Genomic DNA, 24,278 nt, shown 5'->3' with positions numbered 1-24,278 from the left:
ACAGTTTAGTCATGATTGTTATGAAATAGTTGGGGTTTCTATGTATTGGCCATGATTATTGGAGTTTTACTATGATTTCTATAGTTTGGTATTGATTTCTATGGGATTTTTCTGGATTTCTGTCCAATAGTCTCGATTTCTATAGTTTGGTCTTAATTTCTAGATTTTGGTCTTAATTTATATGCATCGGTATTCATTTCTAAGGATTGTTCTGGATTTTTAAATAATGATATCTTGATTATTACGAGTTTACCTGGATTTGTATGGTTTAGTATGAGTTTCTATGCATTAGTTTCTTGAATTCTATGGTTTGTTCTTGATTTCTATGGTTTGGTCTGGATTTCTACATATTGATATCTTGATTTCTTCAGATTGGTTTATATTTTAGAGTTTAGTTTTGATTTCTACAATTTGGTCTTGATTTTTATGAATTCGTCGGGATTTCTATATATTGGTCGTGATTTTCGGAGGTTGGCTATGATTTCTACAATTCGGTGTTGATTTCTAAATTTTGGTCTTGATTTATAGAATATGATCTTGATTTCTATGTATTTTTAATTTTTAGAGGTTGGCCATAATGTCTACAGGTTCGTCTTGATTTCTACGAGATTTTTCTTGATTTCTATGTATTAGTCTCGATTTCTACAGTTTGGTCTTGATATCCAGACTTTGGTCCAATTTCTATGTATTGGTTTTGACTTCTAAGGATTGTTCTTAATTTTTACACATTAATATCTTGATTTATGTGTGCTTGTCTAGATTCATATGGTTTGATCTGAATTGGTCTCTTGATTCCTAATTGCTCGGTCTGGATTTCAATTGTTTGATCTGGATTTCTGCATATTGATAGCTTGATTTCTTTGGGTTGATCAAAATTTTTAGCGGTTGACCTTGATTTCTGGAGTTTACTCTTAATTTTTATGGCTTGGTATGGATTTTAATAGACTGTTCATTATTTCTAAGGATTGTTATGGATTTCTACATACTGATCTCTTACTTACTTCGGATTGCTCTTTTATGGTTTCGTCTGAATTTCTACGGCTGACCCTGATTTTCGTGAATTCATGCGTATTTCTATGCACTGGCTATTTATTCCTACGTATTCGTCTTGATTTTCGAGGTTTCTACATGTTTTTGGAGTAAGGAATAGGCTTATTCGAGAGAATGTTTTAAATTCTATGTCCTTTTTAACAATAAAAGGGAATCTTTTACAAAATCACTGGAAATTAGGAGAAGGGGGGTGTGAAATGCCAAGGAACATAGCAACCTAACGATGAAATGGCAAGTTCTCGCTGTTCAAATATATACTATGGTAGTTTCTAGTCATTTGTATAAACTTAATTATGTGGAGGAAAGGTTTAAAATGCCTTAAATATGGTAATTTGCGTCAAAGAGTACCATTGGGCTGGCCTATTGTGCTAGAGTGGCGTCCATTGCCAGGATTCATCAGAAGAAACGTTATGAGGTTTTTTGTTTAAGTTTAAGCAATCTATTCTAGTGTGAAAGGTATTTTGGGACGAAAATGCCCAAAATTGTCATACGCGTGATAATAGCTTCCCGACGGCTAGTCATAATGTGGCAGGGTGGCGTGACATGACATGGTTTACGTAATCACTTACGAAACGAAATATCTAAAGGCAATGCTATGTAACATCTGCTATGTAACTTAACCTATCTTGGTCATGTTAGAGCACTAATGTAATTTAGCATGCGGATGTTTTCAAGAGACCAAAAATCAATGGCTTTGCTGGATAGTTACGCGGCTCAGTGATGAGGGTTAGGAAACATTTGAGCAACTTTATCGTTCTAGAAGGTGGGCGAGGAATTCCCTTGTGTGTGTAATAGGTTATTATGTAGAACGTATTAACCGAATCACAATATTAGAAAGACTTTTGTCGTCCAACTGGTTAGCGCTCCATTTCATTAAGGGGAATTCCTTTCGAATCCTAAAGTGGACAAAAATCTTAAGTTAAGAAACGTTCCTTGAGAAAAAAAAGCATTGAAAGAAAATCAAATCTCTTAAAGTATTATGGAACATCCCACATGTACATCGTTATCACGTAACATCCACGTGTGCACTGCCATTGAATAGTTCTCAATCAATCTACAAAGTCATGTAAGATTACCTCAACCCCAATAAATCTAGCCAGGCATGCAAGATTGCGTCGCATCCCACCTCTGTACCGCCATTACAAAACACCCACGTGTGTGCCCCCCAGTTACAACTGGGACTTCCCCGCTAGACTAACGGTCTCTAACAATTCCTATTATGTAACATCCCAAAATCTATTACATAACCATCAAAGTAAACCCTCCCTATTATGTAACAGACACCTACATCTCTTAGAAAACATTCCCCATGACGTAAGTGTACTATACACGTGTGCTATAGTTTTGCGTCAGACCCAGGGCGTGAGTAGTAACGTCTTCGAGGATTAGTAGCTCCTATAGTTTACATCCAGAGCCTAGATTAAACTCTTGGAGCGGTTACTACTACCGAGCCACTGATGCCCAAGACAGCTGCTTCTTCTCTGCCCCTATATATGCAAATACTTCTATATACCAATACCTATATATGCAAATACGGATACTTCTTCTCTGCCCCTATATATGCAAAACTTCAAGCTTTGTGCCCTTCTATAAAAATCCTATTCATTTAGATCCTTCCAGATTACCTCTCCTTATCCCAACGAGAGCGTCCCAATTTTTCCTTGACCTCATACAATTTGCCATAGCTGTTGGAACCAATACACTTTTTAATTTTCCCTCTCAGAACCTCTCAGAAAACCTCTCAGAAAATTCAGATAAAAGAAATCCTGAAAACTCTACTTGGTATGAAGATCGTTTCAGAGTCAAAGGTCCTGTCGCTGATATTAGTGAGCAAATGGAGCCAAAAGAAGCAACGGGAATCGTGTATAACCTGGACAATCACAAGAGTGGTGTGAGGCGACCAAAGCCTACAAAAGCGCTAGTAAAATTCCTGGAGCAGCCAGCTCTTTGTCTTTGATATACATAATATTGAGAGTGTATACGTGTTTTTAGCTTAAATATGTTATTATATTAAACTTAAATTATTATATTATTGTATCATATTAAATTTATAATACTAGAACTAAAATTATCAAGCTTAAAACGTGGAAATCACTAAACCCCACATAACACCCCAAAAAAAAGCGACATCCAAAAACAAAGTCACAAGAAGACCGGAGATCTGACCGACATAAGAACCCGTATGCCAGTTTCACTCGAGGAAACTCGATTACATGCCCTACATACACCCAAAGAATATGTGAAACAAGAGGCGTAGCTAGTGTTTTCAGCACCCGGGAACAATGTCGGTTTCGCCTCCCCCCCCCCCCATCGTAATATCAACGAAACAAAAAAAAAATGAGCAATAGGGAGTCTAATGTTACTAGTTTTATTTATTAGCGTATAAAATAAAAGAAGTGATCAATCATTGATTATTTACCCAAGGAGCTCATTTCTTTTCATAAAAATTAATTAGGGTAAAATTCTAGTTTAGCTGCTTTCCGCTATCATGGAAAGGGGCTAAACTAAAAAAAATCAAACTTTCAGGGATGGGTCTACACACTAAAGTATGTCCAAAGAAAAACTACTTTTAGTAGAAAATGACTAAAGAGCTGTTGACTAATGACTAATGTCCCCGACTGATTCATTTTTACCCGTTTCATTTAATATTCTTTCGGTTTTATGAAAAATACATGAGTTTTTGAAGCTGTGGCTGTCCATACCCGATTCGACATATCAGTCCAGACTGTTTCGAGAAGCATCAGTTATTTGTCTTAGCCCGCTCTGAAAAACTGCAATGTTGAATTAACTTTGCACTTAATGGTATTTTCTCTATATTCGCCATTTTTTGTATCGAAGACGTTTCTTTGCAAGAGCTATCAGGCTTTAATAAGGCGGAGCTATTTGCCTCTCCAGAAATTAGATTTCTTGTATCTCTAAATTTTTGTTTACTATTAGCTAACGAGTATCATTAGTAAGGATTTCAAAAGTCAGGGGGCTACCTTTCTCTCTAAAAATAAGGAATTTTTTTTATTGGAATAAAAAATAAATAAATAATAAAATAAATAATAAAATAAATAAATAATAAAAATGGAATAATAAAAAATAAATAATAAATAAATAAATAAATAAATAAATAAATAAAAAATAAATAAGGAATTTTATTGTGATTTTTATTGGAATAAGACATTAAATAAACTAATTGGTATAAAAACACGTTTCAGCATTGAAGTAAATGACAGTATCTCTCTTTTTCATTTTGGTTAAGTTTAGAATAACACAAAGTTGATAATTCACGAATACTCTTTTATCTCTTTAATAATTTAAAGAGTTAATCTCTTTAATTTCGCGATTTTCTAATTTGTTTTCTTCTTCGGTATAGAATACATAGTCTTTTTATATTCCACAAAACCATTAAAACTAATGCTGTTAGTTTCAAAGTGTTGCTTTGGACCGTCGAATATACATTGTTAGAAGCACTGAGGAAAAGGCAAGAACTGTCATAAAACAAAAAAAAACTCCTCGTAAAGGTTTTTCACAATTTTTCTTGATACAACCATTTTCAAAATGACACGGCAGTTGAATTGAAAATAAGATACATCCTGACATAACTATATAGCTCTAACAGATAGTTGATGGTATTGGCTTGAAGGCAAATATTGACCCGTTCTAATAGTAACTAAAGCAATCAAATATGAAATTTTTTTTCAGTAGGGTTTTTCACAATTTTTCTTGATAGCATACAACCATTTTCAAAATGACACGGCGGTCGAATTGAAAATAAGATACATTCTGACATAACTATATAGCTCTAACAGATAGTTGGTGGTATTGACTTGAAGGCAAATATTGACCCGTTCTTTAAAGCTATCAAATATGAATTTTTTTTTCAGTATATTCATAAAAGTAATATCCTTTTTAACCTGCTTCTTTTACTCTGTTGCACCGTAAAACAAATGAAAAACGTGTGCTAAATTATGTTTTTTTTTAATTTAAGAGTGGGGGTGGGTGGCCGAGGGGGTTTGTAACTTTCAACAATTTTTCGTTTAGTTATTTTTACAGAAGAAGGTCAATTTTCGAACTAAATACATGCTTAATCAAACGTATTTTTTCAAACTGTGAGGAAAGGGTGGGGCACTAGATAATTAATATTTTTTACTCTGGTTTACTTTCCTTGTGCCAGAAAGTTTATTTAAAAGCAATGGTTTCAATGCTGCGTTCTGATTTTAATCAGTCTCGAGTCGAAACCTTTGAGTTGCAGTGATCTTTAAAATGATGTCTCTGATCGGCTCCCTGTAGACAGAGCACTAGAATGCAGGGCCGAATAAAAGACGGTTGGAGCGATTAGGCCTAATCGGGCCATGCATTTGAAATGGCCCGAGTTACCATCAAAATCAACAAAAGACTGTTAGGTATATAAAACAAATTACTTTGGCTATAATAGTAAATTATTAATTATTCAAACAATTACAAATATATTTATTTCCGGTTCTCATTGCTTGATGAGATTTATTAACTTGTTTATTATTTGATATTTAATTAACGTGGGATTTAATATATTAACATATATACTGAATCTAAAGTCTATTTGAATTTTAGATATACAGAGATGGCCCCGTAACAACTTGATCCGGGCCTTTTGGAGGGGACAAGTTGACAATTTTAAGCTTTATTAGAACTCAGATTTTGATACTCGAGGACCGAAGATATTCTATTTAGTGATGTTTGAACTGGTTCAGTTTAAATTGTCCAAATAATCCAAATATTTTGTTGACGTTTGTTCTATTGAGTCCAGGGGTGGACTGATTTTTCAAAGACTTTAGGCTATTAACCGCATGAAATTTGATACTGAACAAAATAAAGATGCTGGGGAAAATGTTTGTTCCTTTCAGTAGATATTTACTTTTATAAAGCCGTTTTTCGGTATTTAATCTTGTGTAAGACAGCTCTTTGTTAGTTTTCTGGCTCAAAGAACTGAATGAAAAGTAGTGCAAGGGATTTTTAATCTTCAGAGAGGTAAATATGTTCATATTAAAATTTTTAAATTACATAAAAGAGAGCATTATGCTTGAAAATCAAAAAATTCTAGTTAAATTTGTTTCTAGTAAAACTAACTTCTAGTTAAAATTTCTAGTTATATTTCAGTTAGGTTTAGAACAGGCAGTGGCCGTTCTGGCCTCTCTTATGCCCGGGCTAAATTTTGATAGGACAGTCCCTCCCTGCCACCCAAAAGTCTTAAGGCCAGATTAAAAAAAAAATTTCGTATATTAGCAGAATTTTCAAGTGTTTCCCAATTTTGAATAAAAAAACATTACAAAAAATATTTAATTAGTTAAATCTGGTCTACTTACTTTTATTTTCATGGAACAGTGAGCGAGATATGGAAAAATACAAATTTCAGATTGAATCTGTTTGTCCTTAGTGCCAACTGTACCCTCTACTATATCTTAATAAAAATAAAATTCAAAAAATTACAAAACAGTTCTATTCATTACATTATTTATTTGAGATTTTGCATCCCTAAGATCTCTGCACCAGGGGTTGTGCCTCCTCCTCCTCACTCCCCTAAAACCACCACTGGGGACAGTTATAATCAGTATTACACTGTATTAATTCAGAATTAAGTTAAACTCATTTTTCTCGCATCTGAAAAAAAGTTTGCTCATTTTCTGACTTTACGTACTACTAAAATTACTGAATAGTAGTAAAAATTTAAAAATTGGTTTTACCTTAAGAAGTCATATAAACATAATGCTTACTGCAAAAAGGTTTCTCTGATCCTGTCAACAAATATGCAGAAATAGAGCGTGGAACTGGCTGTTGTGTACCCACTGGAAATTTCCGAACATAATCTTGACGTGAGTGCATGCCCATAACATGACACCTAAATAAGAAACAGATTTAGATTTTGCTGTCTTATAACCAGTATTAGTTGGGTATATTACACGGGATACGAGCTTACCCAGGTATTCATGCAACAATACTGCTGAAATGACCATTATTTAAAATGAACAAGATAATTCAGGTTAGAATTTGAATTAATCCCCCTCTCCCGGGGACAGCTACTATCTGTTTTAGCCCTCGAGGCAGTACTATACTAACCCCGACTTCTACGGGAAAATTCCATTGCTCAGCAAGAATTTTTATCCAACCATTTGATCAAAACAAATTAGATTGTTGAAATATTTAACAGTTTTAATTTGAATGTTTATATCAAGGGTGTATCCAGGATTTTTGTTCGGGAGAACTTTACTCAAAAATTAATTTTAAATTTATAACAGTTTCAGTGTCTTTGGTGAATGGGCCAAGGATCATAAAAAGCTTTAACGGAAATTTCGTTGCTTGACATCTTGCATACCCAATTCAATATCTAGAATTTTTCCAAATCTTATAATTTATAACCAAATTCTACGTCGATAATCAAAATTTTTCAGCTGAGTTACAATAAAAAAAAAGCGAGAACTTGCTCCCTGAATAAAGGGAGTATTGGTAACTTATAAGCGTGGAAACAGGTGTAATTTCCAGAAAAAAATTACCTACGCCATCTAGCTTTTTGCGATTTGGTTCCTTTTTTAGCCTACCCTAGACTACAGCATACTTGTGTTTACAGGTAGTTAATCATGAAGGAAGTTGCAGAGAAAGCAGAACTGAGTATGCGTATCAGCTTAAAACCAATTAGCCAACTTAATTAGTCTTGCCAAGATTTTCTCGATCAGATCTTGTCCTACTTTATAAAGAATGGATTTGGACTGAAAACAATCTTTGAAAACTAAAAAAAACTTATTAATTATTTTTTGCAAAGAGAAATTAGCTTTAGTCCAAAATTATCTAAATTTACTATATCAATTGGGCGATTTTCTGTGGAATCTGCTTCTTCTATAATGAAGTTACCAGATGCTCAAATGGCAGTAGCACTGGTAGTATTTCATCTCTACCTTCCTATGATAAACCACCAAATATGAAACTCTAATAAGTCTCCCATTCTCTTTGCCTTGAAGCAATGATTCTGCCAAACAGCAGATGATTCAGTAACTGTTACTCCCACAAACAAAACAAAAAAATAATATGGGTGCTCCGAAAAGAAAATGAAAATTTACTAGGAATGTTTTCCAGAGAAATTGCCTACGGATGAATCTGGGTACCCGGCTGACTGACCGAATTTCAAAGAGTAGGTTGTACGAAAAATTCGATTCAACCCCGCTTTCTAGGGCTATAATGAAAGAAAGGTTGAGATGGCTAGGCCACGTTCTGCGGATGAATGATGACAGATTGCCGAAGATTGTCCTTTTTGGCAAACCGCCTGGGGCTACAGGGAAAGCAGGTCGGCCTAGTCTGGGTTGGTAGGATGTCATAAGTAAAGATTTAAAGGAAATGGAAACTTCCTGGGAGGGTGCAAAGAGGGAGGCTTTAAATAGATTAGGTTGGAGGAGAAGCGTGCGTAGCTGTGTTGGCCTCAGGCGGCTTAGTGTTGCAGTGAGTTTTTAGTAGTAGTAGTAGTTTCATGAAACTGTTTCCAAACGGAGGTTTGCAATTTATGGTGAAACCTGTTTCTATACTGAAATTTGTTTTTATCCTGAGATATTTCATTTGTCTTGATTTGCAACCACCATAAAGTGCCGAAACCACCATACCTTGCAACCACCATACCTTTGCAACCACCATACCTTGAGAGACTGCAGTATTTTATTGTCGGACTTGTTCCCAAGAAATCAGGATACCTCATGAAGAATTATGTTATCCAAAAACATTTTGTGGGAGAGTATCTCATCTGAGATATAATAAAAAGCAGTGATCAAAAAGTTCATGGTAACGGACTGTAAATAAGGAGCGATCAAGCTCAACAGTAACTGAAGCTTTAAAAAACAGAATTTTGATACCAATGGATATATCAAAAATTGCGTTTTGATGCTGATTTCAATTAAATAAGTCTCATTAAGTGTAGTTCAAAGGTTACGAGCCGGAGAAAATTTGTCTTACTTTCAAAAAGAGGGAAACACTCCCTTAAAGTCTTATGGTTTTAATGAAAATTGCACAGTCAGTTTCAGCATATTAGATAGCCGTACTTTAGAGGTTTCAAGCGCCTATCCACAAAATTTTGAATTTTGTATTTTTTGCCAGAAGAAAGGTCACGGAGGAGTGTTTATTCGTTGTTTTTTTTTTTCAGGGGTTATCGTATCGAACCAATGGTCCTAGAATTAAGAGGACTCATTCAAAAAATTAAAAGTTCTAGCTCCTTTTTAAGTGACCAAGAAATTGGAAGGCAACTAGACCCCTTCCCACGCCCCTTTTTCTCAAAATTGTCCGATGAAAATTTTGAGTTGGAATATTCACTGGTTTCAAATGAAACAGTTCACGCTAAGGAACTGTAAGTAAGGAGCGACTCGGGCTAATAGTAACCAAAACCCTAAAAAACAGGATTTTGATAACAGTTTGAAAACAGGATTTGATAATAATCAAAAGAATTTATTTCTTATGTAGATTCCACATATACAAAATTTTATTTTACCCATCAAAGGTTACGAGCCTGAGAAAATTTGCCCTATTTTCAAAAATTGAAAAATCTTAATGAAAATCACACCGCCAGATTGCAGCTTTTCAGAAAACCCTACCGTACAGGTTTCAAGCTCCTTTATACAAAAATATTGAATTTTGGTAAATATGGAATTATACAAAAATCTGATGTTTTTGCCAGAAGAAAAATCACCGATTTGTTTTTTCTTTAGTTTTTTTCCAGGGATGGTCGTATCGAACCACTCATCCTAAAAGATCGAGAGAGGGCTTATTTTTTGTGCCCTTTTTAAGTGCCCAAGCCCCCTCCAGCGCCTTTTCTCCCTCAAAAATATTCGATCAAAATTTTGAGATAGCTATTTTATTAAAAATGGTTTAAAGGTTCAATCACTATGCCTTTGGGGATTACATAACCCCCATAGTCCCTGAAGAAAGTGCTGTAAGGTACGCAATTTGCCCATAGTTCATACATAGTATTTGCTATTAGAAAATGTACAGAAATCTTTTGGGGGTGTTTTCTGTGGTGGGGAGGAGGATTTCCACCAGGGATAATTTTCCGTGGGGAGGAAATGGTTTAATTTCCAGGGTAATTTTACACGGGGGGGAGGATTTCCTGGCAAGATTCCAAAAACGGTCAGAAATTAAAAAAAATAAGTTTTTAAACTGAAAGTAAGAAACAGGATTATAACTCAGACGAACAGAAATTATTCTGTATATTAGAGGGGGCTGTCCCTTCTTCGATCCTCGCTATTTACGCAAAAGTTTTACTTTTTGTCATATTTCTTTAAGAATGCCTGCTCAAACATAAAATCCGTTGAACCTGAATGAGAAGTATTTTTAAAGAACGTTAGGACTTTAGCGTCAAGAGTGAAGGTTCAGGAAGGGACAGCCACCGTCATATACGAAATAATTTATGTTTTTTTTTAAGTTTAGCGCTGCTCCTAACTTTCAGTTTAAAACCCTTTGTTTTAATTGAATTTCCTACAAGAACGGCGAAGTACTAAGCAGGCCTTAGAAACGCAGGTTATTTGGGTTTGCTTTCAGACTTAAGTTTAAGAGCTATTGTAAGCGGAAACCTGTCAAAAGTGTGAACTGAAAAATAGCTAAATTTTTACTTCAGAAGTAAGTTTTCTCTCTACTACTCTCTGGAAAGAAACAACTCTTTTTCTTTTTGATTGTATCTTGTTTATTATAAGATTTATAATTTACGGTTTACTTTTTAAGAGCTATTGTATTTTTTTTTAGTTATTGTATTCTTTTTTTTAGTTATTTAGTTATTTTTTTTAGCTATTGTAAATTTATTTTTTTAAGAGCTATTGTAAGCGGAAACCTGTCAAAAATGTGAACTGAAAAATAGCTAAATTTTTCCTTCAGAAGTAAGTTTTCTCTCTACTACTCTCTGGAAAGAAACAACTCTTTTTCTTTTTGATTGTATCTTGTTTATTATAAGATTTATAATTTACGGTTTACTTTTAAAGAGCTATTGTATTTTTTTTAGTTATTGTATTCTTTTTTTTAGTTATTTAGTTATTTTTTTTAGCTATTGTAAATTTATTTTTTTAAGAGCTATTGTAAGCGGAAACCTGTCAAAAATGTGAACTGAAAAATAGTTAAATTTTTACTTCAGAAGTAAGTTTTCTCTCTACTACTCTCTGGAAAGAAACAACTCTTTTTCTTTTTGATTGTATCTTGTTTATTATAAGATTTATAATTTACGGTTTATTTTTTAAGAGCTATTGTATTTTTTTTTTAGTTATTGTATTTTTTTTTTAGTTATTGTAGTTATTTTTTTTTAGCTATTGTAAATTTATTTTTTTAAGAGCTATTGTAAGCGGAAACCTGTCAAAAGTGTGAACTGAAAAATAGCTAAATTTTTACTTCAGAAGTAAATTTTCTCTCTACTACTCTCTGGAAAAAAACAACTCTTTTTCTTTTTGATTGTATCTTGTTTATTATAAGATTTAGAGAAGATTTTTATTGATTTACTTCATTGAATTCCTTTCTTAACAAGAAAACTTGAGATTTAACTACTGGAGATAGATAACACGTTAAACTTAGTAATTTACTATAAATATTTAGAACTGTTTAAAAGATATGAAATGAAGAATAAGTCAAAACTTATGACTTGAACTGGGAAAGAAGGAGTTCCATGTTTCAATTTACAATTGCTACTTGAAGATCTTACTTCTGATGGTACGGAGGCTACTTGAATGTAACATAATATGAGGGTCATTTGTTAAGTTGGAGATTATTATAGAAAATGAATGGTAAGCAAAAAAATGCTCTCAAGAGATTGCAAATCGTCTTTCCATCTGATTTCTCAATCACGACTCTTGATTTATTTTTCCGAACATCAAGGGAAGCGGAAATTTTAGAATAGGTCACGATCTTTTCCTGACACGAGAATTGGTTTCCCGAGGAGTTATCGAGAATGTCATTGAAAAGGACTTGAATTCGTAAATATGGAGATTAGATCTTTGGAGGAGGTAAAACATTGACTTAAATAGGAAGGGACACCATGTAAAGGCTAAAAAATTTAACAAAAAAAAACAGAGGTGCAGTGGAGCTGTATTGCTTCTGACCTGCTCTCTGTAACTAATTTTCTTTAGAACTACAAAACGAGAAACAATTAGAAACAATCCAAGAGCTAATTATAGCTAATGGTTAGGAGTGAATTAGCCTAAGTAAAGAGTATTTTAGATAACAATGGGCAAGCAGATGATAGGAAAGATGTAAAAGTGAAGTGTTGTAAGTTTTTGTGGTTGGTTGACTTAGTTGAGTGACATGAGCAGGTTTGAATCTTTTCTCTGTTACATAATTGGTTTTGATCGGGGTTTATTAATTGTCTGAAAATATGAAATCGTCTTTCATATCTTATAAAGATATTATATTTAGTTTTTCCTTTTCATTTTGTGCTCCCATTCAAAACAAAATTAAACAATCGGCTTAAGAAGGCTAACAAGTTGGCCAATCTATGCTTATCTATACAATAAGACCTTCAGTGGGCCCAGATGAAATTCTATTGCTAAATGGGGTTTATTAATTGTCTGAAAATATGAAATCGTCTTTCATAACTTATAAAGATATTATATTTAGTTTTTCCTTTTCATCTTGTGATCCCATTCAAAACAAAATTAAACAATCGGCTTAAGAAGGCTAACAAGTTGGCCAATCTATGCTTATCTATACAATAAGACCTTCAGTGGGCCCAAATGAAATTCTATTGCTAAATGGGGTTTATTAATTGTCTGAAAATATGAAATCGTCTTTCATAACTTATAAAGATATTATAATATTTAGTTTTTCCTTTTCATTTTGTGATCCCATTCAAAACAAAATTAAACAATCGGCTTAAGAAGGCTAACAAGTTTGCCAATCTATGCTTATCTATACAATATGACCTTCAGTGGGCCCAAATGAAATTCTATTGCTAAATAGAATTCAAGCAATGGATCTGTGATGGTACACAGATCTGTGTTGGTACACAGATCCATTGCTTTTGTAGTGTAGTTCTACAATATGAGTGAAAGTTCCACGGATCATTGCCTGTAACCGCTTTAAGGTGTTTCAGCCTTCTCTCTATGATAGATTGACTTGTATTTCCGGACAAAAACTTTTCTGTGAGCTCTGCAAACAGCCTTATCCTCGTCTCTATAAACATGAATATGACCGTCAGTAGGTCAGATCATATTTTATTGCAAAATAGAATTTAAGCGATGGATTTGTGGCCTTGGAACAATTGGTTTTCACGAAAGATCTTCCTCACTCTACCTCATAGTAATTAGTACTAACACTCGCAGCTTGTGTCACTTTTACGTGGGCTAACATTAATGAAATCTGGTATTGAAAAACAAAGACAACTCGTCAATTCCAAAGAGCTCCAGCCGTTCTAAAAAAGCGTTGCTACCTGGAAGTTCTGCAATATGAGCTATGTTCCACTTATCATTGCCTATAACCTGTGTAAGGTGTTTGGGTCTTCTCTCTATGTTGGGTTGAGTAGGATTTCCGAACAAACCTTTTCTGTGAGGTTTGAATTTACACATATGTGGAGAATGCAAACAGCCTCACCTTCATTCTCGCCTTCAAACATTGCAAACATTCTCACTTTCATAAGCATGAATAGCCAAAAGAGGACATATATCTATTAGACGTACTGACTGGCTTTCAAGTCTAATGGTGTTAGGTGGCATATTTATATTAGCTATTGAATTCCCTAACTTAAATCTGAAGTGGATGATCTAAAGAGGAGCTCCTGAATTTGTTTAAATACCCATGCAATTGAAACAGAAAACATGCCACGACATTAGTTGTCACTAAAAACGTCAAAAATGGCTTAGATAGAACAAACTTTCTTTTATTGTCATTTTATATGTGCAATTTAACTGTTTCGCCGTATTTTTCAGCTTCTGTGGTGAGCACGTTTTCTCAAGTGAACTGTGTTTAGACAAAACTCTAATGTCCTTAAAGTATAAACTGTCAAAAGAGGTTGCTTTCCAAACCTATAACAAAACCTATTTCAAACCTATAGCAAAATGGTCAAAATTGCCATCAAAGTTTTGGTAATAAAAAAAGAAGAAAACTGCACTGTCCATGGAAGATATGAAAATTAAAGGGAGGAAGAACAACGAGGCTACCGTCTTTTAGATTTTGATGGAGAATAAGCTGAGCATTAAAAAATTTTAAGCATAAATATTAGAATTTTCGAGACCTAAGGACGCCAAAACAAAAGAATTCTCACTATCATGCAATAAATTTCAACTTTCGAGAAAAGCGCCTTATAACTTACTCCTTAGAAAATTCGCGACTCTTTATAAAAAAAACTCCCTTGGAATTCCTAAAGTGCCAAATAAGCTCAATTGCTCCAACATTCCCGGCTTCTTTCAATATTTTTTTTAAATATGCAATTCAATCCCTAAAAAACGGTATAAAGAGTAATAATCCTGCATAAGTAAAACTGGTATGATCTATGTAAAAAGAGTTTAACACAAGTAGTGCGTGTTTTGTTACTAAATTTGGTCTTAAAACCTAAAAAAAATCCCTGAGACAGACAACAGACAATACAAATCGACTACAGAGAATAAAATCAGCATAGCCTCTGCAGAAGGAACTTTATATTTTAATGTATAAAGTTATATATTTCGACATTTTTGGGGTCTCGTCAGTCTTCGTCGTCTCATCTTGAAAAAAAAAATCCTTGAAAACAATCCCTAAGAAAAGTTATAAAGAACAGTAATCAAGGGCAAAGTTGAAAAATAATTTATTTGACTTTGTTTAATGGAAATATGTTTTATTGTCATTATAAGTCGTGTAGTGTACAACTATATTCTAAGTATTTTTTAATTATAGATATTGCGAAAAAATGGGTATCTCACACAGTGTGCAAATAGAGTCCATTAACACGTATTGGGTTGGATAATAGTATAGACAACTAATTTTAAAGAGTTTTAGGGGATACCAGACCGAAAATCGGCGTTCAATAATAACTATCAAAAAAATAATTAATTTCAAATTATTGAAAAATAATTATGAAAAATAATTGTAAAAAAATAATATAATATAATATTTTACAATTATAATATAATAAATTTTATTTATTATAATATAATAAAAAATAATAATATAATAATTTTATAATATATATATATATATATATATATATATATATATATATATATATATATATATATATATATATATATATATATATATATATATATATATATATATATATATATGAAAAAATATATTTTTTGAATTATATAAAATTATATATAATATTTATATATATATATATATATATATATATATATATATATATATATATATATATATATATATATATATATATATATATATTAATCAATATTAATATTAATGTAATATATATATACATACATATATTATATTAATAATATATTATATATATAATATATAAATATATATTATGTTAATATATATATATATATATATATATATATATAATATAATAAATATATTATATTTATATATAAAATTATATATAAATATAGTGTATTTATTTTCAATAAATAATTGAAAAAAAAATAAATTATGAAAAATAATTTCAGTAAAAGTATCATTTTGTAAAATAAGCATTCAATAACTATATCAATAATATACCATAATCTGGTTTTTTAAATGCTGTCTTTATTGATTGCTAACAATTCTTTTGTTCTAAAATAATAAAATATGATTCAACATAACAGCTTACAATTAAAATTAATTTTTTTTTTTTTTAATTTCCATGGCTCTTATGCGTAACATTTTCTGCGAGCTACAAGAATCTAACCCAATCTTTATATTGAGAATACAATGCTACTAGAAAATTTTCTAAACAATTTAAAAACCATTAAAAATCTAGTTTTTACAAAAAAGAAAAAGGTGTCCAATGGGTGAACTGAATAATGGGTGAACTGCAATCCAAGCTTTATTTTCTCTTGTGTTAGTAATCTAGTCCAAACACTGCAATATTTATTTTCAGGTGTGCATCACGCCTAAGCAACGGCCTTACCTAATTGCACCTGATCCACAAGAGCATTTTCCACTTTGGAAATCCTCCCAAGAAGGACATTCAACTGCTAAAAACGGGCAGTGATCCCGCTTTATGGACTCTGTGAAGAACTCATTTGCCTTGATATGGTTACAGCCAATATAGCGTCGAATACCTGAAATTATCCAGAAATATTCAACAGATAGGTCGTCACAGTTTCATTAAAATATAATTTTAAATTTGAATTTTTAACTTGTAAAAAATATAGAACTTTAGAATCACTTCGAGAGGCAAAAAATTCAATTTTTACTCAATTTTTTATTTCATAGTAACCAAAATTACACGCTGTATAAGAAAAAAAAGTGTTTTCGTGGTTTTAAAAATTCATTTTCCTGTAGCAATGGACGGTAAGAGATACTACAAGTACTCATCACAGCACTAAGCTGACTAAGGTAGCCAAAACTAGGCACACTCTTCCCCTTCCCTTGTTTATCCCGGCCTTTAATCCCTCCTAAGGAACTCTACTCTTCTTTAAAGCCTTCCATATAAAATATTCTCATTGAATATGGGAATGCCCTGATTTTCGTTCGGCACCGCGAAGGCCCACAAACTGCAAAACTTGAGATGGCCTATGAGCTTATTGGTGGATACTCTGCCACTCAAATGAGTACCTAAAATTATCAAACAGTTCGTAGTAACGAACTGTAGTAAGGAGCGACCCGGCTCAATAGTAACCGAAACTCTAAAAAACGGAATTTTGATACCAATAGTAACATCAAAAGAATTGCGTTTTAACGCTAATTTTAAATATGTAAGTTTCATCAAGTTTAGTCTTACCCATCAAAAGTTACGAGCCTGAGAAAATTTTCCTTAATTTAGAAAATAGATGGAAAATTTAGAAAATAGGGGGAAACACCCCCTAAAAGTAATACAATAATAATTGAATTAACTTAACGAAAATCACACTATCAGATTCAGCGTATCAGAAAACTCTATTGTAGAAGTTTCAAGGTCCTATCTACAAAAATGTGGAATTTCGAAGTTTGCCAGAAGACAGATCACGGATGCGTGTTTATTTGTTTTTTTTTATTTTTTTCTCCCAAGTGTGATGGTGTCAGCTCAGTGGTCCTAGAATGTCGCAAGAGGGATAATTCTAACGGAAATTAAAAGTTATAGTGCCCCTTTTTGACCAAAAAATTGGAGGGCACCTAGGCCCCCTCCCACGCTCATTGTTTCCCCAAAGTCACCAGATCAAAATTCTGAGATAGCCATTTTATTCACCAAAGTCGAAAAACCTAATAACTATGTCTTTAGGGACGACTTACTCCCCCACAGTCCCTTTGGGAGGGGCTGAAAGTTACAAGCTTTGACCGTTGTTTACATATACTAATGGCTATTGGGAAGTGTACAGATGTTTTGTAGATGTTTTCTGGGGGGAGATGCTGAGGGGGGAGGGGGTTACGTGGGAGGATCTTTCCATGGAGGAATTTGTCATGGGGGAAGAGAATTTCAATGAAGGGGGCGCAGGACTTTCTAGCATTATTTATAAAAAAATGAAAAAATAAATATGAAAAGTTTTATCAACTGTAAGTAAGGAGCAGCATTAAAACTTAAAACGAACAGAAATTATTACGCATATAAGGGAGTCACCTCCTCGTAATACCTTGCTCTTTACGCTAAAGTATTTTTAGTAATTTCAACTATTTATTCTACGGCCTTTGTGATTCAGGGGTCATTCTTAAGGAATTGGGACAAAATTCAAGTTTTAATGTAAAGAGCGACTTACTTTCAGTTAAAAAAATTGTTTTTTTATTTAATCCCTAGGTAAATCCTTTGAAAAACTTCACGCACTTCTTCCTGAACCTTTGAAGTGCCCACTTTTTAGCGCCAAACTTTAACCTTTGTTGGAAGCATTGTCAAAATTTGTCGATAACCATTTTTCAGAATTTTCACTCGATGGCTTTTTGAAATCCTTGGGGCCAAAATTCTTGTTTTGCGCTACTAAAGTCTGATGCTGTGATGCAATCTTGTTTGCTGTTTAAAAAGCCGGGGGGTTTTCCTCGGGGGAATTTTACATGGTTAAGGAAGCTTCCAGCGGGTGAACTTGTCAGGACAAATTATGCACTGGAAGAATTTGCAAGAATCGCTATGCAAAATTATTTTTATATGTCTTGCTTTCTCTTTTCGCATCATTTTACGCGTGGAATAATAGTCCAAGGAAGATTTTGACCAGGATTGAATTGTCTAGAGGATATTTTCGTAGGGAAGGGGGTTTCTCCGTGGATGTGGGGCCAGGTTTCCTGGCATTATTTCAAAAATGATAAAAAATTAATAAAAGAAAAGTTTCTTCAACTAAAAGTAAGGAGCAACATTAAAATTTAAAAAGAACAGGAATTACTACCTGTATGAGGGGGATAGCCCCCTCTAGAACATCTCTCTCTTTAGGCTAAAATTTGAATTTTGTCCCAATTCCTTAAGAACGTCTCTCGAAAAACAAGGGTCTTTTAATTAAACAATAAGAAGTTTTTTTTTAATTACTAGGAAACTCTAGCATAAAGAACGAGATATTGAGGAGGGGACAATTCCCTTCATATACTTAATATTTTCTGTTCGTTTTAAGTTTCAATGTTGCCCCTTACTTTCGGTTGAATAAACTTGTTCTTCTTTTTTTTAATCAGGCTTAAGGAATAAGGATGTTCAAGCTTTAAAAATGAGTCTATGTTAACCTTTTATCTTTCATCGACTCCTTGATTGTTTAGGAACGAAGGCGCCACTGTGTGGCCTTACTGCCACTGAGACTGGGAAGATTAATATATAGTTTTCGATAACTCTGAGTCGATTGGCTGTCTCAGAATTTTCAACAGATAGAACTTGGCCCTTTTTGGGGCATAAATCTAGTTTTATGGCAAAAATTAGCAGAAAACGTCAACTTTCTGTGGCGCAGTCTTTTGGCTACTCAAAAAGGGTACAAGAATTTTTTAATGTCTTTCAAATTAACCTTTTCCTGATTTTCTAGGACTTTCGGTTCGAAAAGATCATACCTGAAAAAAAAAACACGTATCCGTGGCCTCCCTTCTAAAAACTTGCAAAATTCCTTATGATTGTAAATGGGAGGTTGTCAGCAGTAGGATTCACTTACATGCTGAACATGATGATGCAATTTTCATTAAGATCACTTGCCTTGTTCAGGATATATTTTTCTCTTTTCAAAAATCAGCCAAACATTCTCAGGCTCGTAGCTTTTCATAGAGACCTTTAAACTTTTTGAGTTTTATATGTTTGGAATCACCATAAAAATTTAATTTTTTTGCTATATATCTTATAATAAACTCTCTTTTAGAGCTTATTACTGTTAACATATTGCTCTTTTTTACTTACTGCTCGTTACCATGAACTGTTTGATTATCATGATGATTGACATCTTATTTTCTTGGAAAAACAGTTTCATAACCAGCTTTGCACTAAACTTTCACTTCGTAAATGTTTTCCGAGGTTCAATCAATTCCTGCCAAGTCCTGACAAGTCTTACAAACAACAGGGAAATATATAAAGATTGTGTGAAATTTTATTTCTCTATAGAGGGGGTAAACATAAAGATAAGTGTTTCATCTAACATTTCAAGCAAGATAAATTGTCCCATTCTTGAGGGAAACTAGAAGTGACAATGACATTTCTGGGATTACTGCTACTCTAAATAATAGTTAACTTATAGCAAAGTGTTTAAATCATGGCTGTCTAAGGGAAAACAATAATCGTATGCTGGGGAAAGATGACAAAAAGAGTTACCAACAGCAAAACTCATTTTAGCGATTTGCATCTAATTTTCTTTGGCAAATAATTTTGAGAAAGTATATGCTCTAAAGCTGAAATTATGTATATTCTTTTTGTGGTGGGGTGGGGTTTAAATTAACCCTGCTATACTAATATCTCCTTCCACTAAAAAAATCCTAAATTTGGGCTTAAGTATTTTTCACATTGTTTTTCTAAGGTGTAACATTTTTATAGCCACCGTGGAGACTAAAAGTGACTACAATATCTTTGGGATGAAATCAGGTCCCTTAAAAATTCCCAAAAATATTTCTTTCGAACAGACGTTATGTAACTCATGTTACAATGTTGGATCGTTTAATAAAACAGTGTCCAAAGTATATTAACTTTCTGCAAAACTAAGGGAAATATCAGAGTCCATAGAAAATGAAATAAGAACTGACCAAACTTTAACTTCTATAAAAAGTATACAAGCATATAGTAAATGTCTCATTACAGTCGTCTAATGACCCATATTATTTAGTGTAATAAGAGTTACACGGATTCTATACTTTATATAGCCTGCAGAAAAATTAAGAAAATTAGGTCTTTCCTAGCCTCAATTCTTGTATGGTAAAATAAGTACAAACCACCTCTTCCTCTCCTCTACGAGTATCCTTAAGACAATTAAAAAAAAGCTTTTAGCGAAAGTAAGGAGCAGCATTGAACTCAAAATGGACAGAAATTGTTTTGTATATGAAGGACTGCTCCCCTCCTTAACACCTCGCTCTTTACGCTAAATCTTTTAGTACTTTTTAAAATGCCTCCATTCTAGTTAAACGGCCATGTGTTTCAGAAGCCGTTCTTGAAAAAAAATTGAGACAAATGGTCAAACTTAAGCCTAAGGAATAGTGTAATGAAGAAGGGGGGAGTAACCCCTTCATATACGAAATAATTTCTGTTCATTTTGAGTTTTAACGCTGCTCTTTACTTTCAGTTTAAAAAAATATCTTTTTATTTAACTTCTGGTCGTTTTCATGCAATACAGTTAAATCAGGCTCGTCCTCCATGAACGAATCCTCCCCCTCACGGGAAACTCCTCCGTAGAAAAATCATCCAACTTAAAATACACTTCGTCTGCCCTTTAAACTCCCCCTAATAGATCTATCCTTGCTGAAAATTCCCCCCAGTAAAAATTTCTTGGGGAGATTCAACCTGAAAAATTCTTCTTAGCACATTTTCATTTGAAAAATACTTTAATTTCTAATCGTCTTGAAGATCCCTCCGGAAATCCCCTGTTCTCCGTGGAAATGTTTTCCCAAAATCCGCCCTTCCGGTGAAACGTTTTCCCGGAATCCCAAACAAAATGTGCATATACTTCCCTGTAAAAAACACTGTATGTAGATAATAGAAAAATTTTATAGCTTACAGACCTCTCTCCACGGACTGTGGGCGGTCATGTTAACCCTAAAGACATATTTATTGGATCTTTCACCTATGCTGAACAAAAAGACTGTCAAAAAATTTTGATTATACAATTTTGGGGAGAAAGGGTCGTGGGAAGGGGCTAGTTGCCCTCCAATCATTTTGGTCACTTAAAAGTGGCACTAAAACTTTCAACTTCCGTCCGAATGCACCGTATCCCAACTAGGACTATTATTTCGATACGATCACCCTAAAAAAATACAAAAGAAAACAATAAATGAACACACATCTGCCATCTTTTTTCTGGCAAAAATGCAAACATTCCACATTTTTGTATATAAGAACTTGAAACTTCTACAATATGGTTCTCTGATACGATGAATCTGATGGTGTGATTTTTGTTAAGATTCCTTTATTTTTAGGCATATTTCCCTATTTCTTTAAAAATCAGGCAAATTTTCTCAGGCTTGTAACTTTTGATGGGTAATACTAAACTTGATGAATCTTATATATTTATGGAATCAGCATAATAAGCTGATTGTTTCGATGCATATATTGACAACAAAATTCGCTCCTTATTTGCGGTTCGTCCACGGACTATTTGATTAATCTTTCCTCTCTTCCCAAACCTGTACTAGGGCTTGAAGAAGAATTATTATCCAAAAAAATTAAAATCCTTATTATTCTTATTCAACAATTAAGACAAGCCAACATACAAAATTAGAGGAAGAAAAATTGTATAGCAAGTGTAGGCGGCTAGATGGACTACCAGTTCAGATCCCTTAGAACTAAATTTAGATTTGAATAATTATATGTGTAAAACGTCAGCTATTTTGTTAATTTAAATGAGTATATGAGCATAGACTGGCTTATGGTGAATAACCTAAAAATAACGGTGACAGAATCAATGATTACTGGGATTTAAAGATACCAAGGAGATCAAAATAGCCATATATTATCCCCCTTGAACGCAACTTAGGTCTATCCACGCCTAAAAACGCAGTTTTTTTAAAATTTTCCGTTCAATTAGTTCTAAATAATAAGGTTTTTAAGACAGTGCCATATTTCCGTCAGTGTTGCCATGTTGAATTGTGTAAACCAATAAGCAAGACTGATCGGCTGAATTTGAAAACACTTTTTGTTCATTAAATTCGCATGCTAAGTATCAACTGATTCCTAATGACAACTATACCTTCAAAGGAAAACAACACCCTCTTGCGAACTGCTTTCACCAAAGGGTTAATGTATTAGTTTTGTGATCATATTGTAACCTGCATTAAGATTATATTTATCCTATAAGCAAAAACTCAGTTAGAGGTATTTTAAATCAGCTGGCTTTATGTTTTCCAAAAGGAAAATAATTAAGAAAAGTTCTGTAAAAGGAAAGAAAATTTTTGTGTTTTCTAAAAAGGAAAAGTTTTCTCACAAGAACAAGTATCCACCAATTTGTCATTCGAGGATGGCTTAACCCCACTCCACCAATTTTCCAGTAGAAAAATTTTCTCTGGCTAATACAGCGGAAAAATCATTTCAATAAAAAAAATCGAGCAGTTTTGATGAGCAGAGACCCAGCAGAGACTATTTTCTGTACGAATCCAAAGCCAAGGAAGTTGGTATCATTGTTGAATTTAAGGAGATCAAGCATATCGACAACCAGCATTTTCTTCTGGTTTTCAATTTGAAGAGCTACATATAGATTAGCAAAAAAACAGTGCTTAAAACTGAAAAAAAGATGGTTTCATTCAACTTTCAATAAATTTTCAGTTCTTCAGTTTTAGGGCATTTCTTGTTTGACAAGGTTAGTGAAGGGTAAAAATAATAGGGGCCCTGAATTTTGAATAAGCTTGTGATTCTTTACTATAAATAGTTAATAATGAACAACAAAGAAATGTGTGATAAATGGTATTTAATGCTCAAGGAAATTTTGAGAACCTTGGGAAACTAATCTTACTGTACCATTAACTGATAAATAAATTGTTTTTAAACAAATTTTATTTTCATTTATCTAGTTTTGGAACTTTTATGTCTCTTATAAGCATTTTATCTGTAAAATAAATTTAGGTTCGTCATAAGTAATCCAAAATTACTGAGATCCGTCTTTATTGTTTTAAATTTTTGACATTTCTTTGCATAAAAAAACTATAAATTAAATTATACCATAAACAATGCTGCCATCTTCCATGTCAATTGATTCAGTAATGTCACCTCCGCAACCTGGCTGCTTCATACCTCCATTGGGATAAAAATCTACGTGTCCAGAAGGCTGAATTAGACCCAGACCTAAAAATTTAAAATTAATCTTAGTAGAGTGATGCAATTCTCGGCAGCGACAACTCATAAGTTGGCATGTTGTACAATACAAAATTTACTGGCGAATGAAACTCTCCATTTGAAACTCTATGTCTTCCTGTTATTTTTTATTTTTAAGTATGATGCAATTTTTTTAAAGAAAAGCAAATTGTAACAAATCGGGATACAGTAAAATTAATTTTGATGTCAAAAGCCCTAATTTGAAATTATTTGTTGGAGCAAGAAAAAGAGGATGAAAAACACTAGAGAAAATTAATTGGAAAATGAAACATATTTTTCTAGTACATTTTTTTCATTGATTAAATATTTTTATGGCAGATTCATTAATTTCAGTGTTATCCATCAAAATTACGCCTGAGAAAATTTTTCTGGTCTTTAAAAAAGGGGGAAAACACCCCTTAAAATTCAAGAAAATTCAACAACTTCAGTGTACCTCAGAACCCTAACGTAGAAGTTTCATACTCCTATATACAAAACATAGAATTTTGCTATTTTTGCCAGAAGACAGATCACGGATGCGTGTTTATTTGTTTTTTTTCCAGGGGTGATTTTACTGAAATAATGGTCCTAGAAGATCGGGAGAGGGCACATTCCAAAAGAAATTAAAAGTTCTAGTGCCATTTATAAGTGACAAAAAAGATTGGAGTGCAACTGCTCCCTTCCCATGCCCATTTATTTCCCAAGGTTATCTGATCAAAATTTCCAGATAACCATTCTATAAGCTATACAGTCTATAAGCTATGAAATTAGA

General features: G+C 33.1%; 1 protein-coding gene across 2 annotated transcripts in view; it reads right to left on the bottom strand.

Moving 5' to 3' along the window:
- The window catches only part of LOC136032658 (pancreatic triacylglycerol lipase-like), a 109,341-nt gene that overhangs the window by 23,616 nt on the left and 61,447 nt on the right, over nt 1-24,278 (bottom strand). For both annotated transcript variants that reach the window (XM_065712943.1, XM_065712944.1), the window contains exons 7-9: nt 23,375-23,497; nt 16,067-16,220; nt 6,789-6,913 (exon numbers count right to left, since the gene is read on the bottom strand). In XM_065712943.1, coding sequence (XP_065569015.1) covers nt 6,789-6,913; nt 16,067-16,220; nt 23,375-23,497 — 402 coding nt within the window. The remainder of the gene's footprint in view (nt 1-6,788; nt 6,914-16,066; nt 16,221-23,374; nt 23,498-24,278) is intronic.

The sequence above is a fragment of the Artemia franciscana genome, chromosome 11, assembly GCF_032884065.1.
Source record: "Artemia franciscana chromosome 11, ASM3288406v1, whole genome shotgun sequence".
NCBI lineage: Eukaryota > Metazoa > Arthropoda > Branchiopoda > Anostraca > Artemiidae > Artemia > Artemia franciscana.
This window is presented reverse-complemented; position numbering and strand designations above follow the sequence as displayed.